The sequence below is a fragment of the Gorilla gorilla genome, chromosome 4, assembly GCF_029281585.2.
Source record: "Gorilla gorilla gorilla isolate KB3781 chromosome 4, NHGRI_mGorGor1-v2.1_pri, whole genome shotgun sequence".
Lineage (NCBI taxonomy): Eukaryota > Metazoa > Chordata > Mammalia > Primates > Hominidae > Gorilla > Gorilla gorilla.
Genome location: NC_073228.2, coordinates 180,395,140 through 180,409,136, shown reverse-complemented (window position 1 = coordinate 180,409,136; position 13,997 = coordinate 180,395,140). Strand labels below are relative to the sequence as shown.

Here is a 13,997-nt window from a genome sequence, read left to right as displayed (position 1 = left end):
GCGCGCGAGCTCGCAGGGCGCGAGGAACGAGCGGTGGCTGGCTACGCACCCGAGACCGGGGCACTGCTGCGCTCCTGCTCAGGACCCGCGACCCCAGCGCCTGACCCCGGCCCTATCCCCCCTCCGGCCCCTAGTCCACCCCGGCCTGGCCTAGCGGAGCCTCCGCGTCCGCCCGCCGCAGCCGCCGCTCCATCCCCAGCCCCGGCCCCGCATCCAGGTGAGGCGGCCGCGCGCCGGGGATGGGGAACGGGATGAGGATGGAGAGGGGACTGGGGCGGCAGGAGGGAGCTGGGGAAGGGGATGGAAAATGGAGGGGGATCCGGGGGATGCGCGTCAGTGTGCACCCCGGAGTATGTGAGTATGCTCCGGTGTTTGCAGCTGCCCGGGCGGCTGTGGGGACGTGTGTCCGCGCCCGTGTGGGTCGGGGTATTCGTGCGCGTTGGAGCGTCTGCGTGTCCTGTGTGTGCATGTGAGCTTGTCCGTGGTGTATGTTTGTGTGCATGACCGTGTGACTGTGCCGTGCGTGTACAGGCGGGTCCTGGATCTTCGCGCCGAACCCAGCACTCCGGTTCGACGGGGCTGCAGGTTGCAGGGCCCGGATAACCGAGGCAGTGGCCCCTCCCGCGTCCCCGGGTTTCAAGGACGCTAGGACTCTCCGCGGCCCTGAGGCTTCGCACTGGGGAGTGGGGTGGGATGGGGGGAAAGCGGGAGGGGGCTCAGGGTCCAGAAGGGCGCCGTGGTCTCGGGAGTAGGGGGGGCACCTGCGTCCCGCGGGAGGGGCTGAGGTGAGAGTGCGGGGCCAGTGCACCGGTGCCCGTGTATCGCCCTCCCCAGGCCGCCAGGATGGACGTGTTCATGAAGGGCCTGTCCATGGCCAAGGAGGGCGTTGTGGCAGCCGCGGAGAAAACCAAGCAGGGGGTCACCGAGGCGGCGGAGAAGACCAAGGAGGGCGTCCTCTACGTCGGTGGGCGAGGGGCGGGGTTTCTGGGGCTGCAGGGCTGGGGGTCCCCCAAGAGTGTGGAGCTGGGGCTGGGTCCCGGGGAGGGGGGTTCTGGGCAGGAGAATATGAGTCAGCAGATGGGGCGAGGTCAGCAGGGGTCACAGGGGACATAGCCAGCCCATAGAAGCCTGGGTCTGCATCCGGAAATGGGGACACGGGGCGGGCTGATGAGGGGGGTGCTCCAGCTGAAAGCCCAGGGACCGGTGCAGTGATGAAAGCAGACAGCCTCCTTTTTCTTATCCTTTTTACCATTATTAATAGTTATCTGGTGTTGAATACTTTCTGTACGCCAAGTACTGGGTAAAATGTCATAACATCCATTTCCTCATGTAATGCTCCGGCCCATTCTACAGATAAGGGAAACTGGGCTTCCCAGAGATCTAAGTACCTTGCCCAAGGTCAGCAGCTGGTAAATGCTGAAGCTGGGGTTTGAACGGAGCTTTATAGATTCTGAAGCCGCACCCCTCCCCTTGTGGCGCCTCCCTCCAGCACCTCCAAGGCCGAGTTGAGTTGCGTTCCAGGTCCACCTGCATCACGACTCTTGTGGTTTTACCTTTGCCAGCTCTCTTCCCCGTCCACTTTCCTTGCAACCACCGGCTGGTATCAGAAGAAAGGCCAGGGTTGGATAACTTGCCCAGGGTCGTGGCATATTTGGATTGTGGCCATTTGAAAAATATTTTGTGTCCACTTACTATGTGCCAGGCATCCTGCGGATGCTGAGGTTTCACAGTGAACAGGAAAGAATTGTTCCTGATCTCCTGATGGTGATACAGAGCATTTCAGCAGTGCAAGTTGACATCCAGTGGCTCCCGGAAGAGAATGCCTCATCTCTGAGTAATAAGAGGGGGGCAGGGCTGCAGAAAAGCCAGGTGCAAAGGCCCTGGGGTGAGCTGGGGGCAGGGCAGGAAGTAGTGGTAGGAGGTGAGGTCAGAGCGATGGGCAGGAGACAGTTCACGAGGGCCCTTTGCAGGCCGGGGCAAAACGTTGTTATGATGGCCACGAGAGATTGTAAGCAAGGGACTGCCATGATGTGATTAGAACGGTCACTTGGGCCTCTGGGGACAGAACAACTGCAGGGAGGCCTGATGAGGCCACAGGATGAGGGTGGCAGGGGCGAGGGCGGTGGCAATGGAGACTGGGAGAAGGCTAAAGTGCATGGCTGCTTGATCCCAGCTCTGGCCTCCCTCCTGCCTCCTCCCCAAGGTCTTTCATTCCTGCTGGCCTCTGGCTCTCTGACACTCTCTCTCTCATAACAGACTTGGCCCCTCCAAGCCATGCTGCTCTTCCCCTTAGATTGGCACTTCCTGCTCCTGCCTCTGCCTGGGAGCCCCTGATGGACCCCAGTTCCTACAAGTTAAAGCCTCGGCTCCCTGTACCCTGGCATTCAGTGCCCTTCATGGTCCTGCCTCAGTCTACGTTTCCCACCACACCCATGGCTCCTGGCACATGGACTGTCCTGAAAGCACATTGCTCTGCTTTGTCTGTGTGGGTCCCTGGGCCTGGGATACCCTCTGCAATCTCCTTTCTGATGTCCATCTGTTCCCCATTTCTCAAGGCCCAGGCAGTGTCCCTTCCCTCCTCACATAGTCAGTCCTTGGAGGTTGGAAGTCATCTCCCCACTACTTGAGGTCCAGGAACTGAATCTGTTCTTCTCTTACCCACTTCAGACAGTGAGCGATTGGCCCAGGGCCTGGCACAGAGTAGGTGGAAACTGATGTTTTGTGGGAGGAGTGAAAGGGGAGCATGCAGCCTGCCCCTCCTGTCTCTGGGTGCTGGTTGGCCTTCGCCCTGAGAACCCTGTCTTCCCACACCAGCCTCTTCCCCCACCCCCCTGCCAGGCTCAGTCTGCCTAGACACCCAGTTCTGGCTCCATCACTGTTGTCTGTGTTGCCAAATTGTCAGACGGGATATTCCCCACCCTGTTCCCGGCTCTCATCCTCCAGCCCAGATCAGGCCCTCTGGCCTTCCCAGCGGCCCCCAGCCATTTTGAAGTTATCAAGTTGCTACCCTCCGAGGAAGGCCCGGCCAATGCCATGGGTGCCAGTTACAATCTGCACATCACCTTTAGACCCACCCTGAGCCTGACACCCCCTACTTTGGCCAGAAGAAGGGGTTTGCACCCTCGTTAGGAGAAGAGAATCTTTAGAGGAAATGGAGTGGGGCAGTGGGCTATGGGCAGTGGTGCATGGGGCACAAGGGGAACCTTTCAAAATACATGGCTTTGTGGCCTCCCAGCTCCACCCCTACTCCCACCCCCCACCTGCCTCCTATCCTGGGCTACATGCTATTAGAGTGGTTGGTAGCTGAAGTTTTAGGGTCAGAAAGGCCTGAACTTGAATGTCAGTTCAGCCACTTCCTAGTGGTGGAACCCACACTGAGCTTCCATCCTTGAAACGGGGACAATAACAGCACCTGCCTCCCAGGGCTGGGGAAAAGTGAAGTGCAGCAGGGCAGGCAGAGGACTTGACACAGCACTGGCCGTCAGCCAACATCCACTAGAGGGGTGGGTATCGCATCAGGTGGGACAGAACTGCAACCCTTGCAGACAGAGGTGTGGGGCCCAGTGCAGTGATAAGACGGGGGTTAACATGGGGGTGCAGGTTGTAGGATGTGGGGACCCAAGGAGGCAGTGATGGGGCCGGGATGCCCACTCTGTAATCACCATGCTGTGCTGGAGTTTCTGTTCCCTCAGCACAGAGTCCTTAAATGTGCCGCTTTTTCTCCCTGCAGGAAGCAAGACCCGAGAAGGTGTGGTACAAGGTGTGGCTTCAGGTACCAGCCCAGCCCTGGCACCAGCCCCTTCTCTCACTTAGGCGGATGATCTGGCCGGGAACCAGAGGGCAGGGGCGGGGGAGACTCCCAAGCCTTCTGCGGGAATGCGCCGTGGGGAGGGCAGGCCCTGGGATACTACAAGGCGGGGCATCAGTGGTTCCCCCGGGCTCCCAAACCCCTTCCTCAACCCCCTCCCTGCTCCAGTGGCTGAAAAAACCAAGGAACAGGCCTCACATCTTGGAGGAGCTGTGTTCTCTGGGGCAGGGAACATCGCAGCAGCCACAGGACTGGTGAAGAAGGAGGAATTCCCTACTGATCTGAAGGTAAGCGATCCTCCTGACCCGCACATGCACGCAAACATACACACACACACACACACACACACACCAGGCACACAAATAAACCTGTCACCATCCCCGCCCCCCTAATCCTGCCACCAGCTTGGAACACAAGCCACTTTGCCTCCCATCCTGCAGGCCCGTGCTAGACTCAGCTCAGAATGCATCTGAATAAAGGCGTGCATGGGTGTGATGCTCCCGGTGATGGGGACCCAGACCTGGCTGTCTGCATGTATCCTGCTTGCCAGCGTGACCCAGATGACTTCTGGCCACGTCTGCATGTGTCAATGATTGTTCATTCATTTCTTTTCATTCAACAAATATCCATGCCAGAGAGGAATTGTTGTAGAGTCTGCCGCAGTGAATAGGTTCCTACGTTCCTGCAGCTGACATTGTAGTGGGAGAAGAGAGTAAAACGCAAGCCAGCAGGCAGGATGCTTTCCACGGGGATAAGTGCTACAGAGAAAAGACAGAGAGGGCGATGGGACAGACAGGCAAGGGGTGAGAGGGCTATTTTGGCTGGGAAGGCTTCTCTGAGGAAGAACCATTTGAGCTGACACCCAAGGGATGACAGAGGCAGCCTTGAGATGTGTGGGAAGCGAATTTCAGGCTGTAGGAACAGCAAGTACCAAGGCCCTGAGGCAGGTTGGAGCAGGTGGGAGCTATGCTGGGGTGGGTGTGATCTGTGCAGTTGTGTTTCCCCAGGGGAGCCCTGGGAACCTCTCATGTGTGCATGGAGACAGATCCCCCTACTAGGACCCCCTGATAAGAGGGGGTTAAGAGTTGTGAGCTCTGAACCCACCTACCCCCAACCTCAGCTGGGTTTGAATCCTAACTCCACTACTTCCTGGCTGTGTGACCCTGGGCAGTTCCCACCATGTCTCTGAACTTGATAGTTCACTTGTAAAATGCGAGTGAACACAATAGGAATCTCATGGAGATTGGAGATAATGTAGATTAGATATTCTCAAAGCTTGAGTGTGTATCAATCACCAAGAGGCCAGGTTAAAATACAGATTGTTGGCCCCATCGTTAGAATTTCTGATTCAGTAGGTCTGAGGTGGGGCTGGAGGATTTACGTTTCTAACAAGTACCCGGGTGAGGTTGATGCCACAGTTCCAGGGAGCAGACTATGAAAACCATGGATATAAAGAGCTGGGTTTGCATACAGTGAATGCCCCGCAAGAGACTGTGGCCACATGATCACGCAAGCAGCCTGGGTCTGCCTGCAGGGGATCCTGTGACCACAGGTGTGCCTGGAAGTGGACCCCCCATGACATGTGTGTGCAGGCATTCGCTGTGAATGCTCTGTGTCTGTCCATGGACACATGCAGACCCTGCCTCCATGGGGATGGGGGCTCCTTCTGCAGCGTCTGGTTTGGGTGATCAGTGTACGTTCAGCATGAGTGCATCCACCAGGCTGTGGGAGACCCCACGCTGCCCTCCACTCCTGTCATTTTGCACAGTTGGTTCCTTCCACTGTTGGAAGTCAGGATCTTGACTCAGAAGTTCTAGTTCAAGCCCTGTCTCTGCATTTTACTATCTGTATGACTTCCCATTTGTTTTTTTTTTTTCTTTTTTCTTTTTTTTTTTTTTTTTTTGAGATGGAGTTTTGCTCTTGTTGCCCAGGCTGGAGAGCAATGGCACGATCTTGGCTCACTGCAACCTCTGCCTCCTGGATTCTAGCAATTCTCCTGCCTCAGCCTCCCAAGTTGCTGGGATTACAGGCACCCGCTACCACACCCGGCTAATTTTTTGTATTTTTAGTAGAGACGGGGTTTCACCATGTTGGCCAGGCTGGTCTCGAACTCCTGACCTCAGGTGATCCACCTGCCTCGGCCTCCCAGAGTGCTGGGATTACAGGCATGAGCCACTGCACCCGGCCATGACTTCCCATTTCTTATAATCATGTTACCAATAATCACTTCCATTCATTGATCTCTTTCATGAGCAGGCACTGTCCTAGATGTTTGACTCTAGATGAACTAACTCATTGACTCTTCCCAATGTGGCACCATAACCAGCCCATTTTACAGATGAAGAGACTGAGGTTTAGAGAAGTGAAGTCACTTACCCAAGACCCCAGTTCCTGCCTGCCTCCCTTATAAGGTGGTCAGGAGGATAAGCTCAGGCCATGTCACTGGGGTCGCTTGGTGATGGCACAGGGCCAGTCCTAGGGCTGCGAGCTGGGGTGCAAAAGAGAGGCAGGTTCAGCCTGTCAGCCCCAGGCTGTGATGGGTGTTTGCACAGAATCATTTCTCTCTGGTCACCTTTCTCCTTCTGGTGCTTGTTGACACCTCAAGGCTACCCTCCCAAGGGAGCCCAAGATCATAGAGTTATAACACAGACAACAGCCCCTTGGGCCACCAGCGGCATGGGGGACTCATGCAGACCCATGGTCTGCATTTCTGAGACTCTCTGCTTTGAGCATGCTTTCCATCCATCATCATGGAATCCTCACCAGCCTCGTTTCCCATGCAAGGCTGCTGAGATTAGAAGCAAAATGACTTGCCTGATGCCAGGTAGCCACCAGGTGACCAGGCTGGGGTTGTTTGTTTGTTTTCTGAGATGGGGTCCTGCTATGTTGCCCAGGCTGATCTTGAACTCCTGGGCTCAAGCAATCCTCCTGCCTCAGCCCTCCAAGTATCTGGGATTACAGGCTATGGTTTTTTTTTTAAGTGAACTTTTTATTGAAGTACAATGTACATGCGGAAAACTGGCAGCTCCATGAAATGTTCACAAAGGGAACTCCCCTTGTAACCAGTAGCCAGCTCGAGACAGAACACTACCCCCCAGGACCCCACCTTGTGACCCCTTCCAGTTCCTATCCCCAGGGCCAGGACTAGGGGGAGACAAAAGAGGTGTCTGGGGCACTCACTCATGGAGTCTCACTTGCATGGCCAGGAGACGGAGGCCAGGCCTCCCTAACATCTACACTCCAGGAGCCTCACCCACCTCCCCTCAGTCCTGGCCCTGCCTATTGCCCTCCAAGGGGAACTGCTTTCTGACTTTTTTTTTTAGACGGAGTCTCGCTCTGTTGCCCAGGCTGGAGTGCAGTGCCACAATCTCAGCTCACTGAAACCTTCACCTCCTGGGTTCAAGCAATGCTCTTGCCTCAGCCTCCTGAGTAACTGAGACTACAGGCGTGCACCACCATGCCCAGCTAATTTTTGTATATTTAGTAGAGATGGGTTTCACCATGTTGGCCAGGCTAGTCTCAAACTCCTGACCTCAAGTGATCTGCCCACCTTGACCTCCCAAAACGCTGGGAGTGGTAACAGGTGTGAGCCACTATGCCTGGCCTTGCTTCCTGGCTTCTATCAGCACATTAGTTGGGTGTTTTTTGACTTCTTGTAAATGTTATCATGAGGCTGGGCACAGTGGCTCATGCCTGTAATCCCAAGCATGAGGCCGAGGTGGGCAGATCACCTGAGGTCAGGAGTTTGAGAACAGCCTGACCAACATGGCGAAACCCCATCTCTACTAAAAATACAAAAATTAGCCAGATGCAGTGGCACATGCCTGTAATCCCAGCTACTTGGGAGGCTGAGGCAGGAGAATCGCTGGAACCCAGGAGGTTGAGGTTGCGGTGAGCCGAGATCACACCACTGCGCGCCAGCCTGGGCCACAGAGTCAGACTGTCTCAAAAAAAAAAAAAAAAAAAGTTATCATGAAGGCCATGCTCTTCTGTTCTGTATCTGGCTTCCTCCATTCATCAGGAAGCTTGTGAGACTCAGCCCTGCTCTTGTATGCATTGTTGTTCTTCATTCTTGTGTAGTATTCCATTGTGTCGTTAGGTCACAAGGCACACATCCATTCTCCTGATGTTGGACATTTGGGTTGTTTCCAAACAATGTGCTCAAGCTGGCTTGTTTTGTTTTGTTTTGTTTTGTTTTGTTTTGTTTTGTTTTGTTTTGTTGAGATGGAGTCTCACTCTGTTACCTAGGCCGGAGTGCAGTGGTGCGATCTTGGCTCACTGCAACCTCCGCCTCCCGGGTTCAAGCGATTCTCCTGCCTCAGCCTCCCAAGTAGCTGGGACTACAGGCACGCACCACAGCGCCCAGCTATCAAGCTGGCATTTTTAGCACTACATTCCATCCCTGGGTTCTGGTCATAGCTGGGTGACTTGGGGGCAAACTAACATTTCCCCACCTCCTGGGCCTTGGCATACCCATCTGTGCAGTGGGGAAATGAGCCAGGTCAGGAGCTGGAAACTCATGTGCCCACAGGGCCCACTTAGACAGGTAATGTGAAGGAGCTGACGCTGCCTGGATGGAGCTGGGACACCCAGGGTGCAGACGTGGTCAGGGCAGGCTTTCCCCAGCACCAATGCTCCGGGATCCCAGGCGTGTGCCAGCCCGACATGAGGCACTGCACAGGCTGTGCATGGATCCTAAGCTATCGCGTGTGTTCGTGTGTGCAGCCAGCTCAGTCCCGTGTTTGTTCACATATATGTGGTCGCCTGCAGGTGGCTGGCCATGTGTCTGGCAGCCCGCCCACATGCATGCCCGCTGGTCTGCGCCTGTCTGGGCAGCAGATACAGCGGGGAGGGGAGAGTCTTAGCTCACACATCCAAGCAACACCACGAGCTGTGGCTTCCAGCTTATCTTAAAATAGCAACAGCTGAAGAAACGAGGCCACACAGGGCCTGGGGGAGGGATGAGTGGAAGGTGGCGGGGGAATGGCTCAGAGCCCCTGCCCAGCCCTGTCCCTGAGCCTCCAGCTCCCTTCAGCCCAGGGGAGCCTGAGGGTTATCTCTGGGGTCCCGATGCCCAGCACAGAGCCTGACACAAAGGATGAGGCGTAAGCTGGTGACTGAGTACCCAAATGGTGGAAGTGCGGAGGCTGCCAGGCATTGGGGGAGCGGTGTGGAGAGCCAGCTCCCACTCCACGCTGCCACTTCCACTGTGATTCGGGGGAATTTCCCCCTTCACCTCCATCCCACTTCCAAGGCACTCCAAATAAACAACTGAATTAGAAATTATCCTTGCTCTGCCAACCCACCCTAGCCTTCCCTACTCCAACCCACCCAAAGCTTATCAGTGTGGGAATTTGGGGGGCATCCTGGCTGTCCTCATGAGTCTTGACCTTTTCTGCCCACAGCCAGAGGAAGTGGCCCAGGAAGCTGCTGAGGAGCCACTGATTGAGCCCCTGATGGAGCCAGAAGGGGAGAGTTATGAGGACCCACCCCAGGTGAGGGGGCAGCAGGGCTGGGCGGGACTTTGGGAATCCAGGATGATTGCTGCCGTCCCTAGCTGGGGTGGGACATCCCTGGCATGAGATGGTTGGGCCAGGGAGCTTGACATCCCTCTTCTAGAACCCAGGCCCCAGGAGGTGGGAGCAGGGAGGAGAGGGCAGATAGGGTCTAGCGCTGGGCCCCAGGCACACCTGCTCAAGAATTCTCTGTTGTCCCCAACTTCCAGGCTCCTCCCCTGCCCAGGAAAAGGGGAATGTGCTATTCCTCCTTGAGGGAGAGGGTTCTTGGGCCAGGGCTTGGCCACTTGGTCTCAAACTCCTCCTCCTTTTTGCTCTTCTCTACTCCACCCCCATCCCGGTGATGCAGGAGGAATATCAGGAGTATGAGCCAGAGGCGTAGGGGCCCAGGAGAGCCCCCACCAGCAGCACAATTCTGTCCCTGTCCCTGCCCCGCCCCCCAGAGCCAGGGCTGTCCTTTGACTCCTTCTCCCCAATCACGAGATCTTCCTTCCGCTCTGAGGCAACCCCCTCGGAGCCTGTGTTAGTGTCTGTCCATCTGTCTGTCCTACCCGCCCGCGTCCAACCCCGGGGCGTGGACAGGGCCAGGGTTGCGGCCGCGGCTGGGAGCCTCGCCCCTCCAGTGTTGCCTCCTCCCATCCAGCGTCTGCGCGGATGTAGCATGTTCTATGTGTTTTTAAACGAAGATCCGAGCGATGGCTCCTCCCCGATCCCCGACAGTGGCTCTCCAAGCGGCCCCCGGGCAGCCCCAGAGCACCTCGCCCGACTCCCATTAACCTCGAGAACCTTTTTTTTTTTAAATCAAAACCAGGAGCCAGGCTGTGCCATGTCCCCGGCCCCCCATCCCAGCCGGCCCTGTCCGAACGCGGGCGTCGTGTGTTGTGATTGTGGCATGGAGAGTCCCCATCCCCCCCATGTGAGCGTGTCCCGGGCGGGTGGGCCCGGCCGCCCCCCCCCGAGAGTCCATGAATAAAGCTAATCTGTCTGTAGCCAGAGCCGCACCGGCAGGGCTGGGTTGGGCGCCGGGTGGGGGCGACACGTGGCGGCGGGTCTTCCAGGTCCCAGCCTCCCCCTCTGTGCTCTTTGGGGTCTGGCACACACAGCCCAGGTACAAGACTGGCCACCTCTGGCTTCGCGTCTCCATCTCCCACTCTGTCCCCCGGATGGCAGGTCGGGGAGGGTGCCCCCGGGGCTGGGACACGCAGTTGTCTGGGAGGCGGGAAGGTGGCCTCGGGCGCCTCCTGCTAGTCCCTAAAGTGCCAGCTGGGAGTGCAGGATCTAGGGAAGCCCCATGCCGCCGCAGCGTTGGGGCGGAAGGGCTCACAACTGGCCGCACAGGTAGCGCAGGCGCGCCGATGCCCACTCACGTGCGGACCCGCGTGCCTGTCCGTGGGTCCATATGCGCGAACCCGAGTGTGCGCACTCTGGCCGCGCGAGCGTGCAAACACGCGTGCATGCACGCTGGCCAACACGTGCAGACCAGCGTGCTCCCATTCGAGCGCTGAAAGACCTCTCCCACTCCAGAACGTGGACACGCACAAAGCCCCGCGCGCACCTGCCCAAAGCAGAAAAACTTGTCTAGGGGGAAGGGAAATGGGCAACTGCCCCTGCAGCCAGCAGAGCCCTGGCCTCCGGTGCTCCACCCTCCCACCCCCACGAAGGCGCCGGAATGTTTGAGGCCGAAAGTTTGAGGTGGGCGAGGGCCCGCAGAGGTCTGGGATGCCGCCCGGGAGCCTTGAGCGGATCAGGATCAGCACTAGGGGGCCCCCAACACCGCCTCAGAGTGAGAAAGATGGGGGCGGAGATACTGCTGGCTCCGCGCAGAGGCACCGCCCCCCATGCGCTGCCTTTATTGGCATAGGCAGTCCCTGCGCGAGGCCCCGCCCCTGCCGTCTTGCCGCAGAGGCCCTCTCTCCGCGCTTGCACCGAGGCCCCGCCCCGTCCCGCAGAGGCCCCGCCCCCACCCGGACGGGATCTTGGCGTGGCTATGCCGCAGAGGCCCCCAAACTCGCCTGCGCAAGACCCTGCCCTATTCTAAACCTCGGTGCGACCTCAATTCCGTGCCGCAAGCCTGCCTCGCCCCCCAGCCTCTAGCTGGAAGAAGGTTGCTCTATTCAGTTAGCCCCCGAGTGTTAGCGCCTCCTCTTTCCCTGAGTTGTTGGGGGCAAGAAGTGGTGCCAAGCTGGAAAGAAGGCCTTGAACGCTGCGGGAGACCGTTCTGCTCAGGTCACCTTGGCCCGCAGGGTAGGGACCTTTATTTCCGGAAGTAGGAGGCAGCTGGCAGACGTGAGGCGGGTGGGGTGGCGGGGGGGGGGGGGGGGGAACAAACCGGTGGGCTTGGATTCTCTGAGTCACTTACGTGAGGATGCCAGGAGCTCCAGATCCCTTTTGGTTGAATTAAGATGCTACTCACAACCCACAATCCGTGGGGATTGCAAACTCGTGGCCCTCAGGCTGAATTTGGCCTGTAGATATGTTTGATTTGCGAGCACAAGGTTTTAAAATTGTAAAATTTGAATGCCTTTAGGCTGGACACACTTCCAGTTGGTCACAGTCCCTTCCCCTCCTTTTGTATCACACCCATCCACTTCACTCATTTTCATGCACTGCGTGGCCCCTAAAGACTGAGTTTGCCGCCTCCAATCCAGCTACCAGCACCTGATCCCCATTTTTAAACGCCAAAACCAGGTTTGCCATCTGGCTTGTGGGGAGATTCATTCCTGCTTCCTGGGTGCCAACCCTCACACCTGGTCCCACTGAGAATGGTTCTGCTCAGAGACCAGTGTTGTCATCTGCCAGGGTCAATGCATTCCAGGCACAGGCCTAGAAGTGTCAGTCAAGATACCAGCCTCGTGTCAGAAGCCTTGACCGTGTGCATGTGAGAGCCCACGCATCTCATGGGCTCTCTCTGGTGACAGGGACCAAGCCATTTCCCAAGTGCACAGTATATCCATGAAACGCTTATCTCCAGTAATTTCACTAGAAACTGCCCTCAAGTCTTTCTTGTTTTTTACCCCCAATTTATGGATGAAGGAATGAAGGCTGGAGAGGCAGTTACCTGCCCACTGTCACCATTGCTAGGAAGTGGCAAAGGCCACATTTGGCCCCAAGCCTGTCTCCAAAGCCCAACTCCTTTGGAATTTCCAAAAGGGGCCTGCTTTGCCTCTGAGGGGAGATAAACAAAAGACACAGGAAAATGTGGAGGTAGCAGCATGGAGATTACGGACACTTGCGCAATTTCATGGAGCCAGGGACCGAGGTTGTGTATGTGGGTGGGTTTGAGCTGTGTGTGCACACTTACAAAGGTGGTATGGGCATGAAGTGTGCTGTGTCTGCATCAGTGTTCACGCATGTACCCGTGTTGCGGGTTCGTTTAGTCCGACAGTGTGCGTGGCGCAAATGCTCTGTCCTTAGATGGAGGAGGGGCTGCAGGGAACAGCCCTCAGGTCACTGCTCCGACTAGAGCTCACCTAGTGATCACAAAATGGTCAACAAATACATGGAACAAGATAATCTTGAGTTTTACGAAGAACAAAGCAGAGCGGTGTGATAGAATGTGACGAAGAGGAGGTGGTGAGCAACCTTAAAATAAGGCGGCCACGGGCCGGACACGGTGGCTCACACTTGTAATCCCAGCACTTTGGGAGGCCGAGGCGGGCGGATCACGAGGTCAGGAGATCGAGACCATCCTGGCTAACATGGTGAAACCCCGTCTCTACTAAAAATACAAAAAATTAGCCGGGCGTGGTGGCAGGTGCCTGTAGTCCCAGCTACTCGGGAGGCTGAGGCAGGAGAATGGCGTGAACTCGGGAGGCGGAGTTTGCAGTGAGCGGAGATGGAGCCACTGCACTCCAGCCTGGGTGACAGAGCGAGACTCCGTCTAAAAAAAAAAAAGAAGAAAGAAAGAAAGAAAAGAAGGCTGCCAGGTCAGTTGTCTGAGTTGTCTGAGGAGGGGAGGTTGGAGCTGAAACCTGATGGAGAAGAGGGTGGTATGGGAAGACCTGGGGGGCGGCAAGTGTCGCAGATGGAGGAAAAGCCCACCTCGCTGTGTCTGTGTGTCCCCAGCAGTGTGGCCATCAGGCTGAGCCCAGCCAGGCCTCCTGAGATCTGTGGATCCAACCCCACCTTACCTGGCCCATGATTTCCCTTTATCTGCCTGCCTCCTCCTCCATCCAGACAGCGGCCGTCACCTCTGCCTGCCGCAACCCTCCCTCTTCTGAGCTTTTGTTAGTCCTCTGACTGGAAGTGATTTCTCCTCCTCACCCCCATCCTGCTTTGCTGTGCACACAGAGACTGCCTTCCCACCCATGTCAGCACCCTGAGGACCCTTGCTGGGTGGCTAACCTGAAAACTGCCCTCTCCCACTGATGGAGGGCTGGGGACTGTCCCCCGTCCCCACTGTTCGTCGGTCTCCCCACCCCCACCCCCAGCAATGCAGCTCCACAGCTTTCTCTGGAACTTTATTTTTGTTTTCTCCCTTCCCTATTTATAGCTCTCTCCCCTTCAAACCATCCCTGCATCCATCCTGTTGCCTGGAAACAGGCTCTGGGCTGAGGGTGGGGGAAGGCCAGGCCGAGCCCAGGCAGGAGGAAGGAAGAGCTGTCACCCACTCCCCTCTTAGTACCACCCCCAGGCTCCTAGAAGCCCACCCCTCCCTCTGCCCAGCACCCATC

The 13,997-nt window shown here is 57.0% G+C and overlaps 1 protein-coding gene across 3 annotated transcripts; it reads left to right on the top strand.

The window, feature by feature from the left end:
- Positions 1 to 125: 125 nt before the first annotated feature.
- SNCB (synuclein beta) lies at positions 126 to 10,313 on the top strand. Of its 3 annotated transcripts, XM_004043056.5 has the most exons (6): positions 126 to 217; positions 835 to 964; positions 3,731 to 3,772; positions 3,977 to 4,095; positions 9,214 to 9,303; positions 9,674 to 10,313. In XM_004043056.5, the coding sequence occupies exons 2-6, from the start codon at positions 844 to 846 to the stop codon at positions 9,704 to 9,706; spliced, it is 405 nt and encodes a 134-aa protein (XP_004043104.1). In that variant the 5' UTR covers positions 126 to 217; positions 835 to 843; the 3' UTR covers positions 9,707 to 10,313. The 3 variants fall into 3 exon arrangements, with proteins under 3 accessions (XP_004043104.1, XP_018884116.1, XP_018884115.1); XM_019028571.3 differs by lacking the exon at positions 9,674 to 10,313 and having other exon boundaries at positions 3,731 to 3,760; positions 9,214 to 9,405; XM_019028570.3 differs by lacking the exon at positions 9,674 to 10,313 and having other exon boundaries at positions 9,214 to 9,405.
- The last annotated feature ends 3,684 nt before the right edge of the window (positions 10,314 to 13,997 follow it).

What these genes read in the sequence shown, in the direction of transcription:
- SNCB (XM_019028570.3), top strand. Translation starts at nt 844, where the DNA reads ATGGACGTGTTCATGAAGGGCCTGTCCATGGCCAAGGAGGGCGTTGTG. An exon ending in GGAGGGCGTCCTCTACGTCG is followed by an intron (nt 965 to 3,730) that starts GTGGGCGAGGGG and finishes TTCTCCCTGCAG; the next exon opens with GAAGCAAGACCCGAGAAGGT. An exon ending in AATTCCCTACTGATCTGAAG is followed by an intron (nt 4,096 to 9,213) that starts GTAAGCGATCCT and finishes TTCTGCCCACAG; the next exon opens with CCAGAGGAAGTGGCCCAGGA.